Source organism: Pelodiscus sinensis, chromosome 7, assembly GCF_052426305.1.
Source record: "Pelodiscus sinensis isolate ZL-2025 chromosome 7, ASM5242630v1, whole genome shotgun sequence".
Classification (NCBI taxonomy): domain Eukaryota; kingdom Metazoa; phylum Chordata; order Testudines; family Trionychidae; genus Pelodiscus; species Pelodiscus sinensis.
The window spans coordinates 12,777,732-12,805,395 of record NC_143058.1 but is presented as its reverse complement, the minus strand read 5'-3'; the positions used below and the strand labels follow the sequence as shown (position 1 = coordinate 12,805,395).

Genomic DNA, 27,664 nt, shown 5'->3' with positions numbered 1-27,664 from the left:
ATGTCGAAAGGTATTCTACTGTCTTGGGTATGGCTGGTGACTGGATTAACTCCTGGCTGTGACATTATTGTGTGATCCTCCTCTTGACAGTTGGAGCTGGGCAAAATATTCATTGAAAGTTACCTGTTTTCTAGTTGCAAAATGTTTATGAACTTGGTGTACTGTGACCATGCTGAAGAATTGTGAACATTTCACGTGAAGACTTTTGCTGCTGGACTAATGTAAAAAAGTACCCCCTCTTTTTCTCCCCCCCCCCCCCCCCCATTATTTCATCTTTTGAGCTGGGTTGGTTTTGACTGGCCATCTGTTGTTGGTTCTGCATCTTTGATTGGCTTCCACTTATTAGTCTGCAGGGTTAGCAGATGCCATTTTGACTCACTTTCTTGGGAAATGGCTCTGGGCCCTTTCAATCTCCAGGCCCTGGGGCAATTACCCCTTTGCCCTTCCCCCTCCCCCACAGGCAGGCCTGCTATCAGATATGTTTGGGCATAAGCTTTCATTGGTAAAAACCACTTAGATGCAAGATTTTTGAACGTTTGGGAATGGCAATACTGCGGAGAGTCTGGTCAGGATTATAAAGGTGGGGAAAACACTTCAGCACTATGGCATTTCATTTCAGAAAGGAAAACTACACAAAAATGAGGAGGTTGGTTAAACAGAAATTAAAAAGTACAGTGTCAAAAGTAAACTCCCTGCAAGCTGCATGAAGACTTTTCAAAGACACCATAATAGAGGCCCAACTTCAATGTATACCCTAAGTGAAAAAAACACAGTAAAACAACCGAAGATGTGCTACTGTGGCTTAACAGCTAAGTAAAAGAAGCAGTCAGAGATAAAAAGGGCATCATTTAAAAATTGGAAGTTAAATCCTAGTGAGGAAAATGGAAAGGAGCATAAACTCTGTCAAATTAAGTGTAAAAACATAGTAAAGCAAAACATTTTTTTAAGTGCATCAGAAGTAAGAAGACTGCTAAACCACCAGTGGGGCCACTGGATGATCGAGATGCTAAAGGAGTACTCAAAGACAATAAGATAATTGTGGAGAAACTAAATGAATTATTTGCTTTGGTCTTCACTGCTGAGGATGTTAGGGACATTCCCATACCTGAGCCATTCTTTTTAGGTGATAAATTGAGTAATTGTCCCAGATTGAGGTATCATTAGAGGAGGTTTTGGAACAAATTGATAAAATTAACAGTAACAAGTCACCAGGACTAGATGGCATTCACCCAAGAGTCAACACATACATAAAATTGTGCAACTATTAACTGTGGGTTGTAATCTATCCTTTAAATCAACTTCTGTACCTGATGGCTGGAAGGTAGCTAATGTGATGACAATATTTACAAAGGGCTCTAGAGATGATCATGGCAATTACAGATTGGTAAGTCTAAGGTCAGTACCAAGCAAATTAATTGAAACTATAGTTAAGAATAGAATTGTCAGACACATAGATGAACATTATTTGTTGGGGAAAAGTCAGCATGGTTTCTGTAAAGGGAAATCATGCCTTACTAATATGCGAGAGTTCTCTGAGGGAGTCAACAAGCGTGTGGACTAGGGGGATCCTGTGGATTTAGTCCCCCTCTCTCTCTACAAAAACATTTTCCCGCGGGACGACAGAATGACATCATTACATCCTCTGCGTTCCTCACCCCCCACAGCTTCGGCAGAGTCAGAAGGGGAAGCAGCATTCGTGGCTCACAGCAGAATGGGAACTTTTCACTACTGGGGCTGGGGTGAATCTCCTGCCCTCTCCAGGAGTGAGGCTGGGATGGGCGGGGCTGGGGCTCTGGCTCTGGCAGGCAAAGGTCTCTTGGCCCCTCCTGGGGGGCACGCTAGGTTCCTGGCTTCCCTGCAGGAGGGCCAGGGGGTGGCAGCAGCTCCTCACTGCACTTCAGGGCTCTGGTGGAAGCAGCTCCAGCTTCCTGTTTCACCACCTGCTGCTGGGCTCTGGCTCCTGCAACCAGGCCATCTCCACCGGGAGCCAGCAGAGCCTTGGTGGGGGACAGCTGCAGATCACTCAGCATGCTCTCCTACTCCCCCATCCCCTGCTGCCTCTCATCCAGACACTTCTGGCCCTGCTTCTGCTTCTGGGCACCCCCAGACCCCTCACTTACCGTCCCGCCGAAACCCCACACCCGCAGCCACTTCAGTCACCACCCTCTTAGGACCCCGCACCTGCAGGCCGTTCGCACCCTGCCAAGACCTCACATCCCCAGCCCCCTCACTCATCCCTTCCACCATGACCCCACACTCCCAGCCTCTTCATGTACATTCCCCCCGGCCACACACCTACCTCCAGCCTGCTCCTGCCCCCCTTCCCAGAGAAAGCTACCAGAGAGTGTAGCGGATGAGCATAGCGAGCCTATTCAACTTATTTATAAATGATCTGGAGAAAAAGGTAAACAGCGAGGTGGCAAAATTTTCAGATGACACTAAACTGCTCAAGATAGTTAAGATCAAAGCAGATTGTGAAGAACTGCAAAAGGATCTCACAAAACTAGGTGATTGGTCAACAAAATGGCAAATGAAATGTAATATTGATAAGTGCAAAGTAATACACATTGGAAAAAATAATCTCAACTATATATACAATATGATGGGGATTAATTTAGCTATAATCACTTAAGAGAGATGTTGGAGTTACTATGGATAGTTCTCCGAAAACATCCACTCAATGTGCAGTAGGAGTCAAAAAAGCAAACCGAATGTTAGGAATCATTAAAAAAGGGATAGAGAATAAGACAGAGAATATCTTATTGCCTCTGTATAAATCCATGGTTCGTCCACATCTTGAATGCTACGTACAAATGCAGTCGCCTCATCTCAGAAAAGGTATCTTAGTTCAGAAAATGGAAACAAAAATGATTAGGGTTTTGGAACGGTTGCCATATGATGAGAGATTAGAAAAGAGGAGACTAAGGGGAGATATGATAGACAGGGCTCAACAAATAATACAATCTACTCACCTGTGGCAAGTAGATCGTAACCCAGAAGAGCCGGGTTCGGGCGATCTGTTCATGTGCAGATCGCCGGACAATGCGGCTGGCGAGCCCTGATGATAGAGGTCTATAAAATCATGACTGGTGTGGAATAAGTGAATAAGAGAAAGTTATTTACTTGTTCCCATAACATAAGAGCTAGGAGTTGAGAAATGAAATTAATAGGTAACAAGTTTAAAACAAAAAAAGGAAGTTTTACTTCATGCAACACACAATCAACCTGTGTAACTCTTTGCGAGAGGATGTTGTGAAGATCACGATTTTAATAGAGTTCAAAAAAGAACTAGATAAATTTATGGAGGTTAGGTCCATCAATGGCAATTAGCCAGGATGGTTAGGAATGGTGCCTCTTGCCTCTGTTTGTCAGGGGCTGGAAATGGATGACATTAATGGGTAGCAGGTTTAAAACGAATAAAAGAAAGTTCTTCTTCACACAGCGTGTAGTCAACCTGTGGAACTCCTTGCCAGAGGAGGCTGTGAAGGCTAGGACTATAATAGAGTTTAAAGAGAAGCTAGATAATTTCATGGAGGCTAGGTCCATAAAAGGCTATTAGCCAGAGGATAAAATGGTGTCCTTGGCCTCTGTTTTTCAGAGGCTGGAGAGAGATGGCAGGAGACAAATCGCTTGATCATTGTCTTCGGTCCAGCCTCTCTGGGGCACCTGATGCTGGCCACTGTCGATAGACAGGATACTGGGCTAGAAGAACCTTTGGTCTGACTCAGTACGGCCGTTCTTATGTTCTTATGACAGGAGAGGGATCACTTGATGATTACTTGTTCTGTTCACTCCCTCTGGGGTATCTGGTATTTGCCACTGTCAGCAGACAGGATACTGGGCTAGATGGACCTTTGGTTTGACCTAGTAGGACCATTCTTATGTTCTTACATTTTCTTTATATTTAGGCTCTGCTAATGCTATTTTGGGTCTTCTCCAGTGCACAGAGATTCCCTGATCTTGCTCAGTTGTAGAGCCAGGACTCCCTTGCTAAAGTAGTTAGCAATAATGTCTTTACACTGTTGCTTTTCTAAGTTTTCTATTTAAAGGCCGAGAGGGATGGCTATGGTCTCTTGGGCAGCTTTCTCAGATCGAAGTGTGAAAGCTGGCTTTGAGTTCTTCCATGTGGTGTCTGACTTATTCCTGTGGCAGGATCCAGTACTATTGGCAGGCTAAGAATATGCAAAGCTTATGTTGTCGCTCACAAATAAGTTTGGTGCCTCTAAAATGGATCCATCCCTGTCGTCTGCTCTGAGTCACCTTTGGGGATCTTGGATTTATTTGGGTTTTTTAACTCACATACCAACATCTTTGTATATCTAACCCACTGAATTCCTGGGACTACTCAGCACTTTACTCTGTTCAGACTATCCCTGTTATTTCAATGTGCTGGATTGTAAAACACATGATTTAGTGTGAGACCCAAAGAGCTGTCTGTTTATCTTAGGAAGGAAAAGATCAAAACAATGGTTCAAACTTTTACTAAGGTGACCCACCAACAGCTTTTTTCTTTTTGGGAGAACCTCCCATTGTCTGTATATTATGCATGCATGTGTAGCTGCTATTTTTAATTTTCTCATTCAAACACCATACTAACCCCCCACCCCCACAGAATTATGTCCTGTTCACGTTCCTAGCACTCTGTCCCAAGTCCTCTGCTCTCCCTCCAGTGCCTTGTTCACAGGTTCCCATCCTCTGTAGATAACGAGCTCTGATAGGGCTCCTTTTATACCCTGTAGTGTAAGGTCACCCTCTAAGTAAGAGTGAAAGGCAGACTACAACAAAACCCCAGCCAGTAGAGAACAGTCCTCTAGGCGCTCTTTGTCCTGGAGAGAATTCGCTTTTTGAAGATCATTACATGACTAAAAAAAACACCTAACTAAAACCCTGCAGGCACTGGGAGCTGGCCCGCAGGGTCTCTTGTCAGGATGGAGGGCTGGCTGGGCCAGGCTGCAACACCACTCCCCTATATTTAGCTTCACCACTTCTCCATCATTAACACCCCGTGGGTGGGCTGCACAGTGTGGGGAGAGATATGGGAGGGGGGGGGGGGACAGGAGACTTGCCTAGACATTTGCCGTGATCCACTGGTGGGTTAAGATGTACTGTTTGGGAAACATCGAGTTAAGTGGTGAGTCAGTTACAGTCTGTAAATACCTCCCCGAGGAACAAATATTTAATAATGGGCTCTGTAGTCTACTGGACACACACATAACAAGATCCAGTGGCAGGAAGGTGAGGCCAGACAAATTCAGACTGGAAACAAGGCGTACATTTTTAACTGTAAAGGGAAATTAACCGAGGGAAAAATTTACCAAGAGTTGTGGTGAATTTTCCATTACTGTCAATTCTTAAAGTAAGATTGGCTGCTTTGGCTAAAAGGCTTGCTCCAGTTTAAATAGGAATTATTTCAGAAAAGTTCTCTGCCCTGTGTTGTACAGAAGGTCTTACTCGATGATCACATTGATTCCTTCTGGCCTTAGAGTCTATTCATATGTTTTTATTAGATTTTCCTGTGTTTTTATTAGTCCTTGGCACTGTCCTCTAGAAAAATGAAGTTAAAAAGGTAAATGGAAAGAAAAGTCTCCCCCCCCCCCCCAACATTTGTATGTGGGAGGGAAAAGGGGCAAGGGTGGAGCAAGGGCAGGGAGAGGTAGTAACTGTGGTGAGGGAGGGGTCCAGTTTTTAATCCTTTGTTCGGGGGTGGGGGGGAGATGGGGGGGGTTGTCTTGGACCTTCCCAGGGCTGGGGGGAGGGGTGTCACTGTGGTTGGTGGACTTTGTGTCTCCTCTCATCAGTCACCCCTCCTCACATGCACTGAAAGTGAGTTACCTAAATAAGTTAATTCCAGACAGATTTGAGTGTCTAATATCTCTGAAAATTAGGCCACTTTTGCAGAGTGAGCTAATTTTAGTTTGAAAATTATGTTTGGAAATTTCAGCCTAGAATTCTGGTAAGCTTAAAAAAGAATCATAGCTACTGTAAACATTTTATGTAATAACTTTTAGGGTGTGGTTTATTAGTTTGGGATTTTTGAGGGGAAAGGAGGGGAGAGCATGTTTATACTTTCAGTCTGATGACTTTGTCGTCTGGGATCTGTCCAAAGCAAATGTAGTGCATGTCAGAACAGGACACTGTGCCTAGTTAAAAAGGCATTCATATAGGAATGAAGCCGAAACCACACTCCCGATGTTTTTGTCATGTCAACATTTTCCCCCCCTTTTTAGTTCTTGCAAAAGAGGATAAGCAGAATCCTAAAGTTAATGCAGGGCATTAATTTTAAAACTTGGAGATAACTGGTAGCCGTTTTGTTTTTTTTCTAGCGACATGTATATAGAAGATAAAAATAGTCTTTTGATTTGGACAAAATATTGTTTCAAGTGTTGTGCAATGTTATGATTGTGTGGTGGCTACAGATGTCATGCTAAAAAGATGAATCATGCAGCTGTGGGATAAAAAAATGCAGCCTCTTTCATTGATGCTACTGAAGTTCATATGCAGTCTCGATTCTCTCAGTAAATGTAATTCTGCAGTGATTACAGGGGGTTGAAGTTAGAGTTTTGGGTAGAAGCGCCCAAATGGCATGAAATATTTTGAGGCTCAGTTTGGTGATTAAAGCTGGGAGTTACTTACTATGCTTCCTACTTTGTCAGAATATTATTGAGCAATCTTGGTACCAGCAGTAGTAGGAATTGACATTGGGAATCACACTAAAGGTCCATCCAGTCCATTGTCTTATCTCTGACCAGCTCCAGAGGCCTCAGGGGAAGAAGGTGCAAGGAATCCTACAGTAGTAGTTATGGGATAACCTGTATTGAGGAACAGTTTCTGCCTTACCCCCAATACTGAGATGTTAGCTTATGCTATTCAAAACATACAGCTTTATATCCATTTCAGAACGTTTGTGGTTTTTAATGCTTATTATCATCATCACTCTAGATCCATGGTGTCCAACCAGTTTTGAAGCAGTAGCTCAGAAGGATTCAGGGCCAGGGGTTGGAATGGGGGGTAGGGTCTGGGCAGGAGTTTGGGTGTAGCATGTGGGAGGGGGCTCAGGGCAGAGGGTTGAGGTTTGGCATCTGGGAGGGAATTAAGGTGGGGGGTGGGTTATGGGCTGGGGCAGAGGGTTGGGGTTTGGGAGGCAGTTTGGGCTCTGGGGTGGGGCAGGGGATGAGAGGGTAGGGGTTCAGGCAAGGGCTCTTCTTACTCAGGGCAGGAGTTTGGAGTCTTGGTGGGGGTGTCAGTCGCTTACCTCAGGCAATTCTCCGTCTCATAGCGGGGCTTCCAGAAGCAGACGGTGTGTCCCAGTTCCTGGCCAATGGGAGCGGCAGAAGCAGCACCAGCAGGGGAAGGCAGCATGCAGTTTTCCTGATCACCACATGCCAGCACTCTCAGCTCCAGCCCAGTGGGCAGGAAAAAAGGCTCAGGGCTTCTGGCCTGCGGGATGGAGTCTTACTGCAGGCTGGATGAAATTAAGCAGGGGACCGGAGATCCCCACGCCTATTCTATGTTCTAGAATGGACAGTAGGTGAGACGAGATCATTGCGATGATCCCTAAGTCGATGACCCTATAGTAACCTTAATTCAGCTATGCTATTCCATCTTAACTATATTTTCATGTCTGATCGATATCCGTAACCAAAACACCCATTCAAAGCATTTCATATGGTAAATGAAAAATTCAGCTGAATAAGGACAAGATCTAGATTAGGAAACAAATTAAGTGAAAGAAAACCCCAATAATAATAGAGATGTAGCCGTGTTAGTCTGGTCTTGCTGAAACAAGACAGGACTATGCAGCACTTTAAAGACTAACAGGATGGTTTATTAGGTGATGAGATGACTTATGGGTGATAACCCACGAAAGCTCATCACCTAATAAACCATCCTGTTAGTCTTTAAAGTGCTGCATAGTCCTGTCTTTTGTTTCAACAAAACCCCAATAAGACTTGTTCTATGCTAATCTTGGATTCATAAGCTCTTCACATGTGACTTCTGAATTAAGGAATGAGGGGTTCTGTCTTGTTTAATGTGACCATTTTAAAAGCTAACCCAAAGCATCAGCTTTGTATACATATTACTTCTTTGTATGCTTAAGCCTTATTTTTCCTCCCCTGTCACGTGAAGTGTTTTGGCTTCGATAAGGATTTGTGTGGACTCTACATACGTATTTGGTGAGAAAGTGAGCCTAACTGGGGGCTTACTAACCCTGTCTTATTCCCTTTCTAACTGAGCTAGAACCATTAGGCTGAACATGGTCCATTTCCTGTTGTCAAATGGATTAGTGTAAGGAAATATAGGCTTGAGTTGCACTTCAGTGGACTGGTTTGATTTGGACAGTGATAAGCAGCAGCCAGTTGTTAGTTTCACTCAGAGTCAGGTTGCTCTTGCTCTTTGTAGCACATTTAATTGTTGATCCTGTTTCACCATGCATCTAGGCTAGTTGCTCTTCAAATTCTTTTTTTGGGGGGGAGGGGGGAGCGGGGTACCTAGTTATGATTTTAAGCTGGTGTATGTTCTTCTCTATATTCCTGAAGAGGATTTGACTTCCCATTTTTAAAAGATGCCTCTTGGTCTCTAACCACTTCTTTTGCATTGTTGTTTTCCTTTTATACAAACTTTCAGTAATTACAGGCCAGTGTATATCTGTCAGTATACATACTGTGTATGAGGTACTCTATATGTTAAGTGTCCAAGGACTCTCAGACTGTGTGCTCTTTCTGTGTTAAGACTTTTAAAGAAAGTGTTTAGAAGTACTGTGCATTTTGCTTACATTAGTCTTTTCCAAGTACAAGAGCCCACTTAAAGGTTCACTTCCTTTTTCTTGGACTGTCCATTTTTTTCTCAAGCTTCAGGGGATAGCCGAGTTAGTCTGTTAGGGTATGTCTACACAGCGAAGTTATTTCGAAATAATAGCCCTTATTTGGAAATAACTTTACCAGCGTCTACACAGTCAAAACGCTATTTCAAAATTAAATCAAAATAGCAGAGGGCTTGTTTCGAAATTGGTAAACCTCATTCCATGAGGAATAGCACCAATTTCGAAATTGTTATTTCAAAAAAAGCACTGTGTAGATGCTTATATCGAAATAGGGGGCCTCCAGCGCTTCCCAAGGTGCCTGGTGGCCACTCTGGGCAAAACCAAGAATACTCCTCTCCTACCCCGAAGTACTTAAAGGGGTAGACTCTGGCCACAGTGCCTGTGCCAGCTCCAAGCCTGCCAGCCCAGAGCCAACAGTTGCTGGACCTGACCCAATGGCCTCAGCATGAGCCAGGCAGCCAGTGCCAGCCAGCCCTCCACCGCTCCCCAGGCCCAGTCTGCCAGCTCCCAGGAGTCTGCCAGGGGCCGGAAAAAGCGGGCACCTGCCTGGTCCAGTGCAGAGATCAGGGGCATAATTCAAGTTTTGGGGGATGCCTCCAATGTCCATGATCTCCACACTAAACTGAGGAACGCAACCATCTACAGGCGAATGGCTGCAGCCTGGCCTCCAAAGGCCACATGCGAACCCAGGAGCAGGTGCGCATGAAAATCAAGGAGCTGTGGCAGGCATATGCCAGGGCCACAGGGGGCAGCTCCAAACCAGGGGCAGACAGAGCCCCCTGCCCCTATTTTGATGCTGTGGACTGCATCTTCGGGGGCAGGATATTCCGTGCCCCTCAGGTGGTCATTGACCCTGGGGCAGAACTTGCTGCCTTCTGCTACTGCAGCCCCTGCTGCCACCCCAGCTACCGCTCATCCTCCCACTCCTTCTCCCCCTCCTGCTTCTTCCTCCCTACCCTCCCCACAACCCCAGGGACACCGAGGCCCTCACACCCGTGGTGCTGGGAGCAGGGCCGGACTGAGGCATGGGTGAGCCAGGCAGCTGCCCAGGGCACCAACCGATGGGGGGTGCCTGATAGCAGCTGTAAAGGGTGTGCGGCATCCGTTACAGCTGCCATCAGGCGCCACGCGCCCAGCTCCCGCAGCGCCCTTCCCACCACGGCCGTGGGGCCCTGTACGGCCTGGCGCGTGCACCAGCAGCACCTAGCCGGGCCGGGCTGGGGCGGACCCCGGGCTGTGCGCCAGCTAATGTCAGCTCGAGCGCATTTGCGGAATCAGTCGATGTAGGAAATGTACAGAAATCTGTTGGGGAATATTTCAACCTTCCAAATCACACTCTGACAGATCTCCAAGTAGCTGTCTTGTCACAAAGCAGCTCTACAAGCTAGATCCACAGGGCAGCATTGGAATTACAGTTCATTTGCAAATTCAATTCACATGCTAATGGACTCAATGGTGATGAAAGTTGGTTGGGACACTACCAATTTAACAACCATTGAAGGTGCTAACAGGTCTCTGTGTATCCTTCCTGACATGGGAATCTATCTATTGACTTTGATTTTTATCTGCTTCAGTTTAAGTACCCATTCTCCAGATACTTACTGATGCCCTGTCTCCCACCCTCCTCTCTCTTTCTTCCCTCTCCTTCCCCTCTTCTTCTATTTATTTTGAGTGTACACATCCCAAACTCATAACTCCGGTCATCTGAAGAAGTGGGTTGTGCCCATGAAAGCTCATGATACTATCTACATGTTTTGTTAGTCTATAAAGTGCAACCAGACCATTTGTCATTTTTTCTCAGTTACAGCTTGTTTTTCTTCTGTTTTTATTTTTCTTCCATCTAGTTTCTGTTCTGTCCTGTTTCTGGTTTACTTCTAGTGTGTCTGGTTTCCTCTTGCCCCCAAAAGAGGGCATACTTTTTGGAACTCTTCTCTGGTAAATCATTAGAAACACAGAGCTACAAAGTGAAAAGGACCAACTCATTAGTGCCCAGTTTCAAACAGCTGCACATAATTGAGCCCATGGAGACACTCATCTGATTGCAAAGCGCGATCCCTACATGATGTGTCCAGGCAAAGCGGAGGGATCCCATCTTCAGTTCCCAGTTTAGCAATTGATGGGTCGTGTAAACTGGAATGGTGATAACTAAGCATCTTATTCCATTTGCACCGACACCAGCTAGATTATTTATGTAGCTGGAGCTGCGTACCTTAAGACGACCTTTCTGGGTCCAGTATAAACCTAGCCTCAGTCACATGAGTATGTTACAAAAATGCGATGGTGGTTGCAGTCTAGGTAAGACCTCCACCTATTTTAGAGCTGTTGCTATTACAGTAATTCCTCATTTAACAATATAGATGCATTTCTGACGATGTTCATGCTAAGCAAAAACGTGCTATGCGGGGTCAATTTTCCCATTAAAAATAATGGAAAATGTGGGGGTTGTGTTTCAGGTGGTGCTGGCAAAGTCAATTTTTTGTTGGTGCTTGGTCGTCAACATCAACATTAGCTATCTAGCAACACAAGTCGCCGTGGTTTGTTAAAACATGAAGATAAACACATGAGTGAGTGGAGGAGCGCTGTGACCACGTGTATTCATCTGCTCATGTGTATTACCACTGTTTACATCAACTTATACCACCACACGAAGTAGTCCGCCACTTGATTATTTTCATGTTATTTCGGGGATGGTCATGTTAGTCGAAAAAGTTCCCTAAAAAAAAAATCATGCTATTGCAAAAACGTGTTAAGCGGGCACATGTTAAATGAGTAATTACTGTACTCTTCAATGGAGAGCCTTTCAAGTAGCACTGATCACACTGCCTTCTGTTGTATATACAGTGTAGACCTCTCAAGGGTGTGTATAATGTGTGTTGCAGCATCAGTCTAATGTGATAAAGTGGCCCTTCAGCTGTAGGGTAGCATTTATTCTTGACGTAATCAGGAAATGGTGTCTTGGGAGGCTGCTGTCATTTGCTTCTGTTTCTTGGGTTGAAGAAAAGACTGCAGGAGAATGGGTTTGGAGTACTTCCCAATTAATGTATTTTTTTTAAATCTAAATAGGGAAGTAAAGGTTGTTATTGCTGGGGGAACAAAACCAGCCTTTAGAAAAATGTCATCCATCTAATCTGTACGTATCTGATTCAGGTATTTTTTCTGCACTTGTCACTATAGTAACTGAGTGCACCTTTTCTTTTTCTTCCACCTTTTGCTTTACTAGTGCGGGGCAGAACTTTTCGGCTGGTACTCTTTTTGCCACAAAATGCAGAGTCGGGTTACTAGAAATGTTTTGTGATTTCATGCTGATTTTTCCAAATTGGTTTGGATGGGGTGGAGAAACTTGGAAAAAAAAAATCAGAACGTTTTGATTCAAAGTGACTTTTCTTTTTTTAGTGTTTTCAATTTTACAAGAAAATTAAAAACCTCAAAACGGAAACATTTCATTTTGGATTAAACACAATATTTTGGTTGATCCAAAGTGAATGTTTTGGAACTGCTAGTGAACCGAAAATCAGCATCTGCACAACTCTGCTTTATGTCCTTTTGCAGCCTGTCGTACTGAAAGTCACATAGGCCAAAGGGATTCTTGTATCTGAGCTGAGATCCTGTATGCGGAGTGTTAGTAGCATAGGACGTCCTGCCTGATCATGCTAGTGTAGCATGTGCTCTGTGTGGCCTATGAAATTTCATAGAGGTTGCAGTTTCAGACAGTAAAGAAAATAAAGGAATATTTCATGCCAGAATTTCCACTTTGGGGAATGGTAATCTCCATTGGGGGAGGGATAGCTCAGTGGCCTGCTAAACTCAGGGTTGTGAGTTCAATCCTTGCGGAGGCCATTTAGGGATTTGGGGCAAAAATTTGTCAGGGATGGCACTTGGTCCTGCTGTGAAGGCAGGGGACTGGACTCTATGACCTTTCAAGCTCCCTTCCAGTTCTAGGACATAGGCAATCTCCATTAATTTATTTTAATTTATGTAGATCTTGCACCATAGGGGTGACAGAGACCAATTTGAACAAGGTGCAGTAAAATCCCAGCAGCATTTTCTTGGCTCACCATATCTCCTCTCTATTTTTGTCTTTATTTTTCCTTTTGACCCCTTAACCTTTCCTTCTCTGCCTCTGTCTCTGTAAACTTGTTCCGTCTCCTCTTGTGCTTGACAGCACTCTGTGTTCCTGTGGGATGCACGTACTCTGGCTTGGTAGAATAACAACGTAGGTTTTCTCTCTCTTCCCCTCTCAGTTTTGCTTTCTCTGTCTATTGTATGTAAGTGCGAAGGGACAACTGGAATTAATTTAGCTGCCCGGGGTGTGCAGTGCAGTGCTGCACAAATCAGACACCACCCTGTGTCTAGCCCTAGCTTTTGTGTTAAATAGAACAAAGATGAACCTCTGGGTTTGGCAGCTGCGTGCTGCTAGAGGCTCCGCCTCTCCGGTTCCCAGCAAAGTGGCTCCAGAAATCAAGATGACTGTGGATTTTGCTTCGGTTGTTGACCGAGTCTCATACTGGAGTTTGCATGCAGGAAGAAAATGATTCACACATAGCTCTAGGCTAGCATCAGGTTCCCTAGATGGCTTTGCTAGCTGGAGAAGCTTCCTTTGGTTATGCAACTAGAAGAAGCCCTGGTGCAGTTATTAAGGGTTGGAGAAAAAGTCTCCCCATGTGCAGCTATGCAGGGTACATTCACCACAGCAACCAGCACCCTAAGCAGAGCATGGACTCCTTGCTCTTGCTTGCCCATAAATAACAGGACTTGGAAAGGGGACCAGGCAGGTGGCAGAGCCAAGGCCCCATACTCATCTCCCACATTGGCCAGGATTGCTGGTCATCAGCTCAACTGCATCCAGGCATCACAAAGGTTCAGACTTTTGACCTGCAGCCCCATAGCCACAAATCTCTACGACTAAAATGTTCCAGTGCGTTTGGCCTGGGCTGGACCTGGAAGTTCCACTAGAGGCCTTTCGCACAGGATTTCCAGCTGGAAACGGAAGCTCTCTAGGCACTGGGGCTACGTCTACACTGGCCCCTTTTCCGAAAGGGGCATGCTAATTTTACAGGTCGTAATAGGGAAATCTGCGGGGGATTTAAATATCCCCCGCGGCATTTAAATAAAAATGTCCGCCGCTTTAAAGAGCGTCTACACTGGCCCCGATCCTCCGGAAAAAAGCCCTTTTCCGGAGGATCTCTTACTTCAAAGTAGGAATAAGAGATCCTCCGGAAAAAGGCTTTTTTCCGGAGGATCGGGGCCAGTGTAGACGCTCTTTTCCGGCTTTTCTAAAAGCTGGAAAAAAGCGGCGGACATTTTTTTTTAAATGCCGCGGGGGATATTTAAATCCCCCGCGGATTTCCCTATTACGACCTGTAAAATTAGCATGCCCCTTTCGGAAAAGGGGCCAGTGTAGACGTAGCCTGGGTGAGTGCCAGCTTCTGCCGGATGGCCATGCACAGCCCTGGGATTCTCAAAGGCCTGCTCTCCAGAGATTAATGGGGATTGGATTTAATGAATGAGGAAGCACTAAATATTAAATATGCTTAAATCGAGGAGAGTGATACACTCGATGACAGTTCTAGAGATTTTTCTCCACTAACTCCTACACCCTCTATTAGAGGCAGCAAAGGTGGGGAAATAAAGGGTACTTCAAAGTGGCAGTGCCGCACAACTGTGCCACTGTAAAATGCCAGAGCTCTGTGGAGCCTGGGGTCAGCTGCAGACTCCCCAGCTGACCCCAGGTTCTGGGGAAATGCAGCGTTTTAAAGGGGCAGTGGTGTGGAACCTAATGTCAGCTGGTGAGTCCCCAGCTGCCCACAGGCTCGGTGTGGCATGCAACACAGCATGGAGCCCAGGATCAGCGGGGGACTTTTAAGTCCCCCATCTACCCAAGCTCGATGGCTTTGAAATTCACAAGAGCCCCTGCTAGGGATTCTTGTACATTTCTAAGCAGGCACCCATGTGCAGCCCAAAGTCAGTGGGACTTTCCACTGGCCCCAGGCTGCACATGGAGTTCCGCATTCCTCCTTTGAAATGTACAAGAGCCCTCGGGGCTCTTGTACATTTCAAAGGAGGAATGCGGAAGTGCCTATCGATTAGTCGATGGAAATTCCATTGACTACTCGACTAGTCAATTAACCGCAATTTCACATCCTTATCTGGAATGCCAGCTAGCAACTCCAGCTGCCTTCCCCAGCAGAGAACAACAGTAACTTGGCACTCAGTCCAGCAGAAGAGTGGGTTGAGGTCAGCTTTATCGGACTTCTAACAATAACATTTGACCGCCCAGTCAGTAAATTGGCTGAGGGCTAGCCTTGAAAACAGGCAGTGCAATTACTCACATGCTGCTGTACTACTAGCACATGTGTTTATTTTTCTGTGCTATGTGTGGAGAATTGGATGGGACTAATGAACACAAAATTCTCACAATATGTTTTTTGCCTATGTAGATTTAAGTCTCCTTGCACATTTCATGTTGTCACTGGGTTTGCTAGAGGTATCTTCTTTCTGATGAAATGTAAATCTTGTAGTCCTGGGCAGCCGGCAGCCTATGTTACCTTTTATAAGAAATAGGGTATTTCATCTCTTCTGGTGATTACCTTTTGCCTATGTAAACTCCCTGAAGCTTCAAATGGGGCCAGGAGTATTCACTTTATGGACAAAACCAATATGCCATGTAGCTGCATTCTGTTAAGTGGTTGCCATGTTTCATCCCAGAAGTGGCTGCATTCCATTTGTAGGAAAAATTAACTTTGGATGTGGTTTTGTATGTTAGGTTATAAAGTGCTTAGTTCTCCTTTCAGATTAGAAGCACTATGCCATCACTAGTGTAATTATTTTTGCATTAGGAAAGCTAATCATATTTCTGCTCTTGTTTCAGTTCATAATTTATTTTAACCTGCTCCTCTGTGTGTCTGGAAGAGTAACACCTCAGCATTACTCTCTGAAATGGCATGATCTTGTTGTGTGCAGCTTAAAGTAAAACAGTAATCGACTGCTTGTTCTTCCCAAATGGACCAAAACTTACTTGGCAGGGTTTCCACTCTCTGCATAGAAGGGAAACTATTCCCTGTTTATCCTTTGTTTTACCTCACACAGAAAACCCATATCTCTATAGATGCCACTTTTGTAATCCTTCTGAAATCTGGCAGCCTTTCCTAGGAAACCCAACTGTAGAAAACGCTGCCACAGCTGCTTCTTTTTCATAGGTGTCCCCCACTTGTCCTTCATCAGACCTTTTGCTGTTGCTAACGCATGCTAATGAGGCATTAAACACTTACAGAATTAAAGCGAAAAGGACTGAAATTCTTGGCTACAGTAGGAATGGAAACATTCTGTCAATTGGTCGCTGGTTTTCAATGTGTTGCAGCCTACGCTACAAAGTTTGTCTTGTTTTTTGAATGAAAACCTAACTCCTTCCAAGACCAAATCAAAACCTTGTGCACCTTTTGCAAATTTGGCCCACACTCTTAGGTTTCTATCAATGTGGAACCTGTTGAGTTTTCCATGGTTTGGGATTTCACCCAGAAAGAATCACTTTGCTCTAGGGATGATCCCTCGTAATGATGTCCAGCTAAGGGGCAGTAAGTGCCTATGCTTTGGGAGAGCAAGGTTCCTGCTGACTTTTTTTTTCTTAAATGGACTTGAGTCATGAAGTTTGGACCCCCAAATTCAGGAACGTTGGGATCTGGAGTCTTGCAGTTGGGATCTGGGTTTGGAGTTGCATCTTGTTTTGATCCAAGGACGGGATGGAGAATTACCCCTCTTCATGCACATGTAACCTCCACATCTATTGGTTGTAGCTGTTGCAGAAATCTACTCTACCCTGAGATAAGTCTCAGTGGGCTTTATGGGACAGCAGTTTCTGAAGCCACATGTTTTAGGTGAAGTCCTCATTTCCCCTGAAAATATCCAAACAAGTGAGCAAACTGTGTCACTTTCACAGCCACAGACTTCTGATAGCTGGCATCTTGAAAACAATGTGCAGGCAGGTGCATCTCTCTCAATTCCCAAATGTAGGACACTGTGGGATAAAGACTGGGATAAAGTGTGGGATAAAAGGTGGGATTCATTCCTTTAGCATAGATGACTCTTTCACTAATGTCAGTTTCACGGTTCTGCATTTCTGATGTAAATATTTTTCAGCCGTAAAAAATGAGAAATATTTGGAAATGAAATGAGTGACTTTTTCTTTTGAATGACAATCACTGAGGGACTCATCTCCCTCTTTAGATATAAATCTGTGCTCCCTCTTTAGATATAATAAGCCATTGAAATCAATGCAAAAGCAGGATTCCTGGAACGGGTGTCTCTGCTGAAAGTTATAATGTACCTGAAGACTAATTTTACCAAAAGGCATGCTCTACAAATTTGCCTTTTAGTGCCTTGGTTTTTTTCAATACAGTCTGGTGGGCGAGCAAAGATGAGTCAATTCTCTGCAAGGGTAAATGGGAGAAGTCCACTGAAGTCAGGGATCTGTACCCAGTTAGTCCATCAGAAAATTTTTACCTCAGGATTCTTAAGTTGCTGGTTACATAGTAACCTTCATTAAACATGGAAACCACTGTTCCCATTCGCCTCCTAAAACCAGCTGAGATGTCCATACCAGCCTTCCTTCCATGTTCCCTTTGCTGGACCATGGTGGAGCAGCAACCATGAACACTAATACCCTCCTCCTTTTGAAAACTCCCTCTGCTTCTGAACGGTCTGTCTCTCTGCCCATTCTGAGACTTCTAGCAGAGTAACTGTTGCTACCCAAAGTACAGTGCATGCTAATTGACGTGAGTTGCATAAGACCCAGTTTTTGGCACCCTTGGAACATAGACAAAGGTTAAAGCTTGTGGCTCATCTGAGTCATGGAAATTGTTCAGTGGGAAATGGTTTCATTTGTTTGCCTAAGCAGATGCTGTTTCTAACCAAAACTATTTTCCAAACATCAAGGTCTCTATTTTCCCAGTGTTCAAAGCCTCAAAGTTTCTCCGTCGCCTTCCTCTCTTCCCAAATATTCGTTTCCTGGCTCCTCCATGATATATTTATTTACACCTCATACTCTTACAGATCTAATTTCCAGCCTGGTCATCAGCTGCTTGTGACTAAAACATCTTCTGGTGGAGTATTAGACCAGTGAGGTATGAAGGTAGATGGAAAGTCAATAAAGACAAGTGCAAAGTACTACACTTAGAAGGAAAACATCAAATGCCCATAAAGAATATGGGAAGTAATGTGGTAGGCAGAAATACTGCCAAAAATGATGTAAGGATTACAGTGAACTACTCATTTAAATCTGAGTCCACCGTGTGGTGCTGCTGAGAAAAAAGACAATTGCCACTCAAGGATGTATTAACAGGAGCATCATATGTAAGAAATGGGAGGTAATTCTGCTGCACTTGGCACTGGTTGAGGCATCAGCTGGAGTATTTTGTCCTTTTTTTGGGCACCACACTTTAAGTCTGTTTAGTCTTGCTAAAATGCTCAGAGTCAAACAGATGGCCATGTTTGGGGTGGGGGAAAAATTCCCTCCCCCAGGTCAGATTGGCAGAAACCAGTTTATTTGCTTTCCTCTGCAGTGTGGGGCAGGGATCATGTGCAGGTTTAAACTAGTGTAAATGGCAGAGTCTGTGTAACTTGAAGACATGATCTGAAGATACCAGTAACTCAGAGGTTATGAGCCCCTTACAGGAATGGACTCGGGAGGTACCGTGGCCTGTACAGGTCAGACTAGATGAGTAGAGCCCTGCGCAGATACAAAATTTTGTATTCACATTCACATCTGTATCCGCAAACATGAGTCATGACTGCAGATATAAAGCAGATATCCACGGTTATGCAGGGCTCTAGGTACAAAATTTTGTATCTACATCTGTATATGCAAAAATGCCATGAATATCCACATCCACAGTTGCAAATACCCGTGGATATAAAGCAGATTTGCAGAGCTCTATAGATTATCATGATTAAGGCTACAAGGGACCATGAGTCCTCATTTCCTTTTGGAGAAATGTAAATGATAGCAACTAGATTATGAGCGGGGAATATTACAAAGAATTATGCCTCAGTGTTGGCTCTGTGGGTGCTCATCAGCACCCACTGGGAACCAGCTCTCTTCCTTCCCCCAGTGCCTTCAATCTACTGGTGGTCCCATCGATCAACTCCTTCCCCTCCCTCCCAGTGCCTCCCACCTGCTCTGATCAGCTGTTCTGCAGTGTGCAGGAGGAACAGGGAGGGAAGAGGTGGAGGGGGCAGGAGGGAAGAGGTGAGGTAGGGAGAAAAGGGGTAGGGAGTGGCCTGGGAAGAGGCAGAGTGGTGGTGGTGGTGGTGAGACTGGGGAAAAGATCCGGGGGCAGAGTGTGCAGTTGAACGCTCCTTGGGCATAATGGAAGTGGCGCCTGTAGAACCATGGGCTGAAATTAATCAAAGGAAAACACAGGATAGATTTGGGGCAAAAGTTCCTGCAGAGAGTGCTGCTCTTGTTAAACTGAACAAAGTACAGATGCAGGGAACAATCCTGCACCAGCCTCCATAGCCATGTGTGTCGTGTGCATATCCTGATGGCCCAGGGGGGTCTTTTTGATTTCTAATGTCTGTTAATCTGATTGTGACAGCCCCTTAGGTACCCAGATCCTCTCCAAAGCAAAGCGGCATGTGTTCCTGTGAACAAGTTACTTTGCACTCCAAAGCAGCAGCAGCACTGAGAGCTGCGTCTCCCCTTGCCAATTCTTCTAATTTGTTCTGTGCTCTTGCCACCAGTGTGAAAAGGAAAAGCTGGGGGTGGGGAGCCTTCTGGCTGCCCCTTCTTTGCTCATAAAGAATTCAGGCAAGTGGGGGGAGGGGGTGAAATGAGGACAAGAAGGTGTTCTGCCAAATGTTTAAAGTAACAGCAGGACATGACTGCAACTCAGATCCGTGCACGGCTGAAGTTCGTGCAGCACACGCAAAGCAGGACTTCCCGAAGTGCAAAGCACTTGCCTCTTTGACTTTCCTGGAGCTGTGGGTGCACAGATCAGGCCCTACAACTGTGTTAGGTATAGCATGTTGGGGTCCCTAAGCAGCCCTGTGCACCCCAACTCCTATTTAGCAAACTGCCTCTGCGTCTCTCCAGTCTCAGATACAGAAGTTGGTGCTGAATCCCACAGAGATGCATAATTGGGGCTTTTATATGTCTGGATTACTCTATTGCCTACAGTGGGGTTTGTCAAGCACACAGGTCATCTGGATAGCTTTATTCAAGGGAATTTAATGGAAGTTTCCAGTCAGTAATCTGGGGCGTTTAAGGGCAAATTCAGGGAGAACATTTCATTTCCTAGTCTTATGCAGACTTAAAGGGTCTGAGATCATTTAATTTCAGGGATGGAACAGAAGAAAGTGTCTCTTTTTTAATGGTTGGAAACCCATTAATCTTTTTGATTATTCAAACCAGCACTAATAGACTCGATTCCAAACCAAACAAAGTTTAAAAAAAAAACCCTCAAAACATTAATACTCTGCACCATGATACTTTATTAGCTAGGAGGTGCATTAAAATACACCTTCTCTCAGTCTGAGATTACATTCCCAGTTTGGAAGGGACACACTTTCCTAATGAGCAGTACCATTCCTTGGTTTATTTTTAGAGCCCAGGGTCCTGCAATACTTCCCCATGGACATTTTCTTCTGTACAATAATGACTTCTTGGCTATTTTACATGTGTGTGAAGCAGATGGGGCTGGAAGAGTACGGACCTTTTTGCTATGTAATGCAAATACCATGCTGTATTCCTAGGTTTCAGATGTTTTGCTGCGAACCTGAAATTGGGCTCCGGTTTATGGCAATATATATATTTGCTAATTTGTGCATGGGCATAGCCAGGTCTGAAACTCAATCATGTGCAAACAACCAACTTGCACACACAAATTGCACACACATGCCTAAAATAGACACTGCATTCTGTCTGTCCCTCCTTGACAACTATACTTACCAATATCGGGTACAGGAGAGGAGAGTTGCATTTGACATGCAGATACCCTATGGCAGTGGTCTCCAGCATTTTTAAGCGCAAGATCACTTTTAAATGTAAATTCAATCCAACATCGACCTCAGAACCAAATACCCTTGCTCCGCCTCCTTCCTGCCCCTTTCCCAAGGCCCCGCCCTGCCTACTCCTTCCTCCCTCCTCCATCCTCACTCACTTTTATCAGGCTGGGGGCAGAGGTTTGGGGGCAGGAGGGGTTCAGAACTGGGAATGTGGACTCCAGCTGGACATCGCTAACTACAGGTGGCTTCTGGGTGGTGGTGCCAGAGGCTACGGCAGGCTCACCCCTATCGTGGCCCTGCACCACTCCCAAAAGCAGCCAGCAAATTCTCCATCCCTGATCTTCTGTGCTCTGTGGAAGGGCACTCTGACATCAGCACCCCCTTCCTCTTCTTCCCATGCTCTGCATAGCAAGCAGGAGGCTCCCAGGGCTGAGGGGCACCTCCAAGGCAGAGGGCAGGAGCAGCATGGCAGTGCTGAGAGGGACAGATAAAGTGCTGGTGCTTGACAGCTTCCCAGCCAGACCAATCAGGATCACCTGTCAAAGGCTTGTAGATCTCGATCTACTGGTTGGTGATTTCTGCCCTATGGCTTGTAATATTTTGAAGTCATGAGTTTGGTTCCAAGCACAATAATGGATTGTGTGAATGTTCCTTAGGAGTCTTCAGGTCAAATGAGGTGGCTAGTAAAATAAAAGAAGTTCCTGTTTTGCAGCGTCGGTCTTTGAGAGATACGCTGGCACGTCTGCTAACGCAGGAGTTTCTGTGGCACGCCAGAGAAAGCAGAGTGTTTGTGGTGAAGAGAAGAATCCATTTATTTAGTAATCTTGTCTGAGAAACATGAGCCTGTTTCCAGTGGGGAAACTGAAGCTGTAATTAATTTGCTGATGCACATTTGTGAAAACTGTCTGGCTTTATAAAATATGCCTTTAAAAGCAACTTCCTCCTGGGGGTAAGCAGTTAAGAATCCCAGCGTTATTTACAGGGAGCTGAATCATGACTTTCAGAAACCACACATTGGCTAGCTTGATGCTCCATTTACAGTAACTGAAAGCCTTTGAGATGCTGGACCCTCTATGCTGTCTCCTAACCCCACAGCTGCAGTGGGAGGCTTTGGTGGAGGAGCACCATTGGATTGGAGTCTCCATTTATCTATTCCATAACTATTGGATCTGTTGCCTACAAACTCAAAGGGACTGCAGCCAGACCTCCCGCATTGCGTGTTGAGCAAGGTACTTTGAGTCTGAGAAATATTTTCTTCTCCTTTGAGTTGACAAAGAGCTGTTAATGACAGTGTCTGAGAAACAGGAATGTCACTTGTACCTAGGCGGTTTTGGCAAATAAATCTGAGGTACTGGATTTGTTTTGGAGGAAGGGGGGAAACTCTTCCCAAAGAAGGCCTTAGATATTTCCATTTGTTAAAGATGAGCAGGAGGGAAAGAAAATGATCTGGCTTGTGAAGTGCTTAATCCAGCAGCCTCCCACTGCTATGACTTAGGTTGGAAACCAGAACCAGTCACATGGAAAAGTGAAGCCTAGGCATTTGGATGTTTTCACAAAACCACTGCAGACACTGGTGGGGTAGAGTGTGGAGGAAGCACTGTACAGCAACTGCCCACTCTGTGCTTGGCTTGGACCAGTGCTGATACTCACTTGTTTTCAGCAACCCTAAATTTACCCCAACTTTCAGATAAATCAATTATTTGTTTTTAAAAATACGCCATGAACCAATCTGTGGGTATCGATCTCTAGAACCCTGCACGAATACAAAATGTATATTTGCATCTGCATCCATAGCCACAAAAGTGAACTGTGGAAATCCGCATCCACATCCACTGATGCAGATACCCACAGATATAAAGTAGGTATCTACGGATTTGCAGGGCTGTGTTGATCTGGTACCTATCACTTGAGTATCCAAGGCCTATCTATCTACAGCATTTGCCTTCTGAGGCAGGGAACCCATCTAGGGATCTCCCTAGAAAAGGTAGCATAAGAAGTGAGTTTCCAGTAGTTCATCCGAGAGCCTGATTATTGACACATACCTTGCTCATTAAACAGGAAAGTGCTGTAAAGAACACTCTTAACAGCCTTTGATTGTGCCACAATAAAGCTGAGTCCTATGACAAAAGAAGGAAAAAAGAGAAAGCTCTTCTTACTGAGACATGTAGGCTAGAGGAGACCAGGCATAAAACCCAACAAGGGCGGTTCTGTTGATTGCCACTCGGGGTACGTTGGGAAAAGCTGATGCTATACTAAGACAACAGTGGAAAACTGTCCACAAACTCTGTGTTTTATGTGTCTGCTTTGGCTAACTACAGTGACTATCGAAATTCTGTTGATTGTACCGTAGCTCTCCAGCACCCAGCAGTGTGTGAGCCACATTGTGGCTAAAAAACGATGTTCCTGAAGGTGTTTCAGAACCTTTGCAACCTTTAGCAAGGAGGATTGGTGTGAGGAATCAAAGGCTCGGCTGCTCTATTGCTACTTTTCTTGCCCTTCTGCTTTAAATCACTGTCAGGGCAGAGTTTTCTTTGCTTCCCTCTGTGATAAAGCTGGCTGCACATAGAAATTCTCAGGTCATTTAGAAAGCCCTCTGCAGATCTATAAACAAACATGTCCTTTATTAAGATGTTTCCTTTACCAGACTGGAACAACGAACAACTATACATGCTGAAGAACTTCACCTTTTAAACTGTCCTCTGCTTTAAATTCTCTGAGGGTTTTTTGCCCCCTTTTTAAAAACTGATCCAATAACAGCAGAAATCCTAACCAAAAGCTGGTGTCTTTGTGTTGACACAGCAACAAATTTTAGGCTACTACTGATATTTTTCTTATAAAAAATAAGAAAGAGGAAATCTGCTAGGCACATTCTGCACAGCATCTACAGCCAAGAATCCTGAATGTCTGAAATGTATAATAATGGGCAGGGCTTGACAAATTAGTCAATCTACTCTCCCGGGGCGAGTAGATTTTAAGCTGGCACGGTGCCACAGCGCGCGGTCTGCGCATGCGCAGCATGCCAAACCGCGCGGCTAGCGAGCAGGGCTCACCGCTGCTTGTCAAGCCCTGATAATGGGCATAGCAAAGTATATATTGACCCTACTATATCAGCTGAGAATATTTTATTCCTGCAATGAGTTTTTGCTGAAAAGTGCTATCTGGGCTTCAAGGTAAATGTTTGCACTTAGTGTCGATATCTGTATTAGTGGGTAATAAGATAGGAGGAGTCACATTTCAAAAAAGGAGACTCTATAGGGGAGTGTCTAGATTATATCCCTCTTTCGACAGAGGGATGTAAATTAGACACTTCGAAATGGCAAATGAAGCTGGGATTTGAATTTCCCGTGCTTCATTTGCATATGTGCATCATGGCGCCCCTTAAAAAAAGCGCTATTTTGAAAGTGAAACCACAGTCTAGCCGTGGTTCTTTCAAAAATAGAAGCCTTTTTTGAAAGATCCTGCAAACCTCATTTTTACAGGTTTACAAGAGGCTGGAGAGGAAGATTACGACAGAAAACAATTGTCCCCAGGGCTGTAAAAGTTCAGACACATTTCCCTACTGCAGGCCGCTCTGTATCTCACAATAGTAATAACAATCACTAGACACTAAGAACGTGCTAAGGCTCCTCGTAGCTTGATACGTAAGCATGTGCATTCATCTTTTTATCTCCCCGACCCTCTGCCCAATAACCTGCCTCCCGGATGCTTCTTTGTTCCTTTGTACCTCCCACCTCCTGCCCAGTGTCACTGCTGGCCAACCTAGTCCCCAGGCTTTTCCCAGCTAGCACATGTACTATAGCCTGATGCTTGTGCTTGTTACCTTCAGGCCATGGAGAGTGTCACTGTGGGGAGTGCAAGTGTCACGCTGGTTACATTGGAGACAACTGCAACTGCTCGACAGAGACTAACCGCTGCCTTTCGAATGACAGTCAGATGTGCAGTGGCAGAGGCAACTGTGTCTGTGGGAAATGCCAATGCACGGAGCCCGGAGCCTTTGGAGAGACGTGCGAGAAATGTCCTACCTGCCCAGGTGTCTGCAGCACTAAAAGGTACCTCACCAGCTCATTAATGGCTCACCTGTGTAATGAAGGGAGATTGTGTTTGATTTCAGAAGTCCTTCAAGTAAGGGGCCTCTAGCAATGCTTCAAGTTGGACCGGCTGCCTAAGGGTGTGCCATTCAATGCATAGATAGCCGTGGGGACTGGCACCTGGGTTGTGTGTAGGGTCTGCCTTGCGTTCCCCTATGCATGGGTCAGTAGGACATCTGGGGGCATAGCCCATGGTTCTCTGTGCAGCAGTATGCAGCCTCACCCTGATTCTGTTCCAGGGAATTGTGGGAGAATTTGTCTATCCTTTTGGTCACACTCAGAATTGCAGGAGAGCACTAGAGGTTTGTTAGCATGTGGCTGGAGATGGCCAGATACCTCTCTGGGAAATTTTCTTGTAAACCAGTCTGAGCCTGGTGAAAGTGACCAATACAGGTCATTTCATGCCCTGTTCTGCTGCAGGTTATACTGTGTAATTACTGGCCGCCAGATCCGTTTTCCTGCCTGGAGTAAGAGTTTCATCTGAATGGATCTTGCTATGTGGCTTGGAGAGAGCCCTGGGATGCAAAGGGATGGTTCTGATTGAAAATACACTGGAAAACAGCACTTTGATCATTTAAGTGGTTATTACCCCCCCCTCCAATAAATCTTTATGGTGTCTGCCTTTTCTGTCTTCAGCCATTTCAGGTCCCCCAACACCTGAAATTAGAGAACATTCAGGGCTGGATCCAAATTTAACAGCTGCCACCCATTTCTATAATGGGTTAAACGAAATGTCCAAATACAAACACTCAGGCAGTCAGGAAGTTTGCAGTTTAGTCCCACCTGCAGGTTTTTCTGTCCTTAATTTAGAGATCCTTGGACAAAAGGTTTCTCTTTCTTTTGTGACGCAGATGTGTGACTCTGTGGCGTAATAGGGCGAGATTCCCTTTGACAAACCGTTTGGGTGGCATGTTTGAATATTCCTGTGGTTTCAAAGCTGTTTAGTCTGTCTCTTTGTGTCTCCCTCCTGAAGGGACTGCATTGAGTGTATGTTATATAGCTCAGGAAGACTGGCTGACAACCAAACCTGCCAGAAACACTGCAAGGATGAGATTATTTCACGCGTGGATGTCCTCAGTAAGTAATGTACAGCAGAATCCTATGGGAACTTGATTCATGGGATCATTGCAACTGGCTGCTAGATGTAACCGGTCTTTTCAAAGAACTGTATTACCCTGATTATCCTACCTTCATCCATGTTACAACACACATCCAGATCCAAGTATTTAACTTGTACTGAGTTAGTTCTCTTATCCATTTCAGATACACATAACACTTGAAATCTTGACATTGAGGGTGTGTTTACACAGCACCTGAAACTTGAAATAAGATACGCAATTTGTGCTATGTAAATTGCGTAGCTTATTCCTAGGCTATTTTGTAATAGGCTATTTTGAGCCATCCCTTACTCCTTGTAGAATGAGGTTTGCAGGGATGGTAAAATAGTGCGTCTGCTATTTCGAAATAGTGGATACGTTCAAAAGACACGGGGTAGCTATTTTGGGATACATTCGGCATCCCAAAATAGCATTGCAATGTAGACATACCCTAAGTAAAGTTACTAGATTCAGATTAGATCTGGATTTCAGAAGCTAAACGCTACATTTCAATTCACCTGGTACATTATGAGCGTGCAAATGATTTGTTTTTAAAAATAAAATCAGCCAGTTTCCTACCTAATCTCTTATGGTGAAAAACCATTTTTGTTAATCAAATAGGTTTCTCTGTTTGGTTTAATATGTATCTATTCCAGATGTTTACATAAGTAATACCAGTTACACTTGCTTTCAGCTTTCTTTTTGAGGGTTGCTGCTATGTTGGCTATATCTTCTGAATCAACATTTTATTAATTAAAATGTCATAATTAATTGCCTGCTGGGACTTTACACTGTTTCTTCTTTCTAGAAAGTCTTAGGGATATACCTAGATTTTTCTCTGCTTTATTCCAGAGGCAGGAATAAACTGGGGGAGTTTATGAAGACAGGAACAATGCAAAATGAGCATGCCTGGTTACACCCTAATGCCATTGTGATTAATAGGAATCTGTCTTGGTTAAGTGACATCCATACCAGTCTACACTGCTGAAACTCGCCAAGATCCTAGTCAAATAAAGCCTTCAGCAGGAGAGTATTAATCAGACGCAGAAGCTTTGGCTGTGTAGTGAAGCAAAAATGACTCAGAGCAGTCTTTTTATATACAAAATACCAAGGATGTGTAGGCCCTTTGTAGATGCTTAAGAAGACAGGAGCTTAAAATCTATGACCCCATAAATACTGCAAAAATAACCACCCGTAAAGATGGTTTGGGCCTAGCTGTGCTATCACATGGTTATTTTTATTATTATGATTATTATTATTTGCCTGATTGGCTAGCATTCCATAACCATTTTAGGTCAGAATGGGCCAGATCCTCCATCAAAGCTACATACATTTACACCAGCTAAGGATCTTCCCCCATTAGTTTGGGCTATGTATCCAAGGGCATGTCTACACTAGGAAATTATTTCAAAATAACTTATATTGAATATATATTCAATATATTTGAATATATATTCAAAAAATAACTTATTTTGAAATAATGTCCAAAATAGCAAATAACTATTTCGAAATAGCATTTCCACTCCACAGGGAAGCCTCAAAATTAGTCCAAGGCAGGCTCCCTTCATGTGGATGCCCTACCTTTACTTAGAGCCCCAGGAGGCACTGAGGAGTAATTACTCTGAATGACTCTGGGGCGTAGTTATTTTGAAATAGCAGCA

The 27,664-nt window shown here is 44.5% G+C and overlaps 1 protein-coding gene across 2 annotated transcripts in view; it reads left to right on the top strand.

Moving 5' to 3' along the window:
* Positions 1 to 27,664, top strand: part of ITGB5 (integrin subunit beta 5) — a 124,285-nt gene that overhangs the window by 88,172 nt on the left and 8,449 nt on the right. Inside the window, exons 11-13 of one of the 2 annotated variants that reach the window (XM_075933151.2) lie at positions 24,645 to 24,867; positions 25,880 to 25,983; positions 26,856 to 27,225. In XM_075933151.2, the coding sequence (XP_075789266.2) occupies positions 24,645 to 24,867; positions 25,880 to 25,983; positions 26,856 to 26,884 (356 nt within the window). In that variant the 3' untranslated portion in view covers positions 26,885 to 27,225. Of the gene's footprint in view, positions 1 to 24,644; positions 24,868 to 25,879; positions 25,984 to 26,855; positions 27,226 to 27,664 lie in introns of those variants that run through there. The other variant, XM_075933150.2, reaches the window with a different exon arrangement.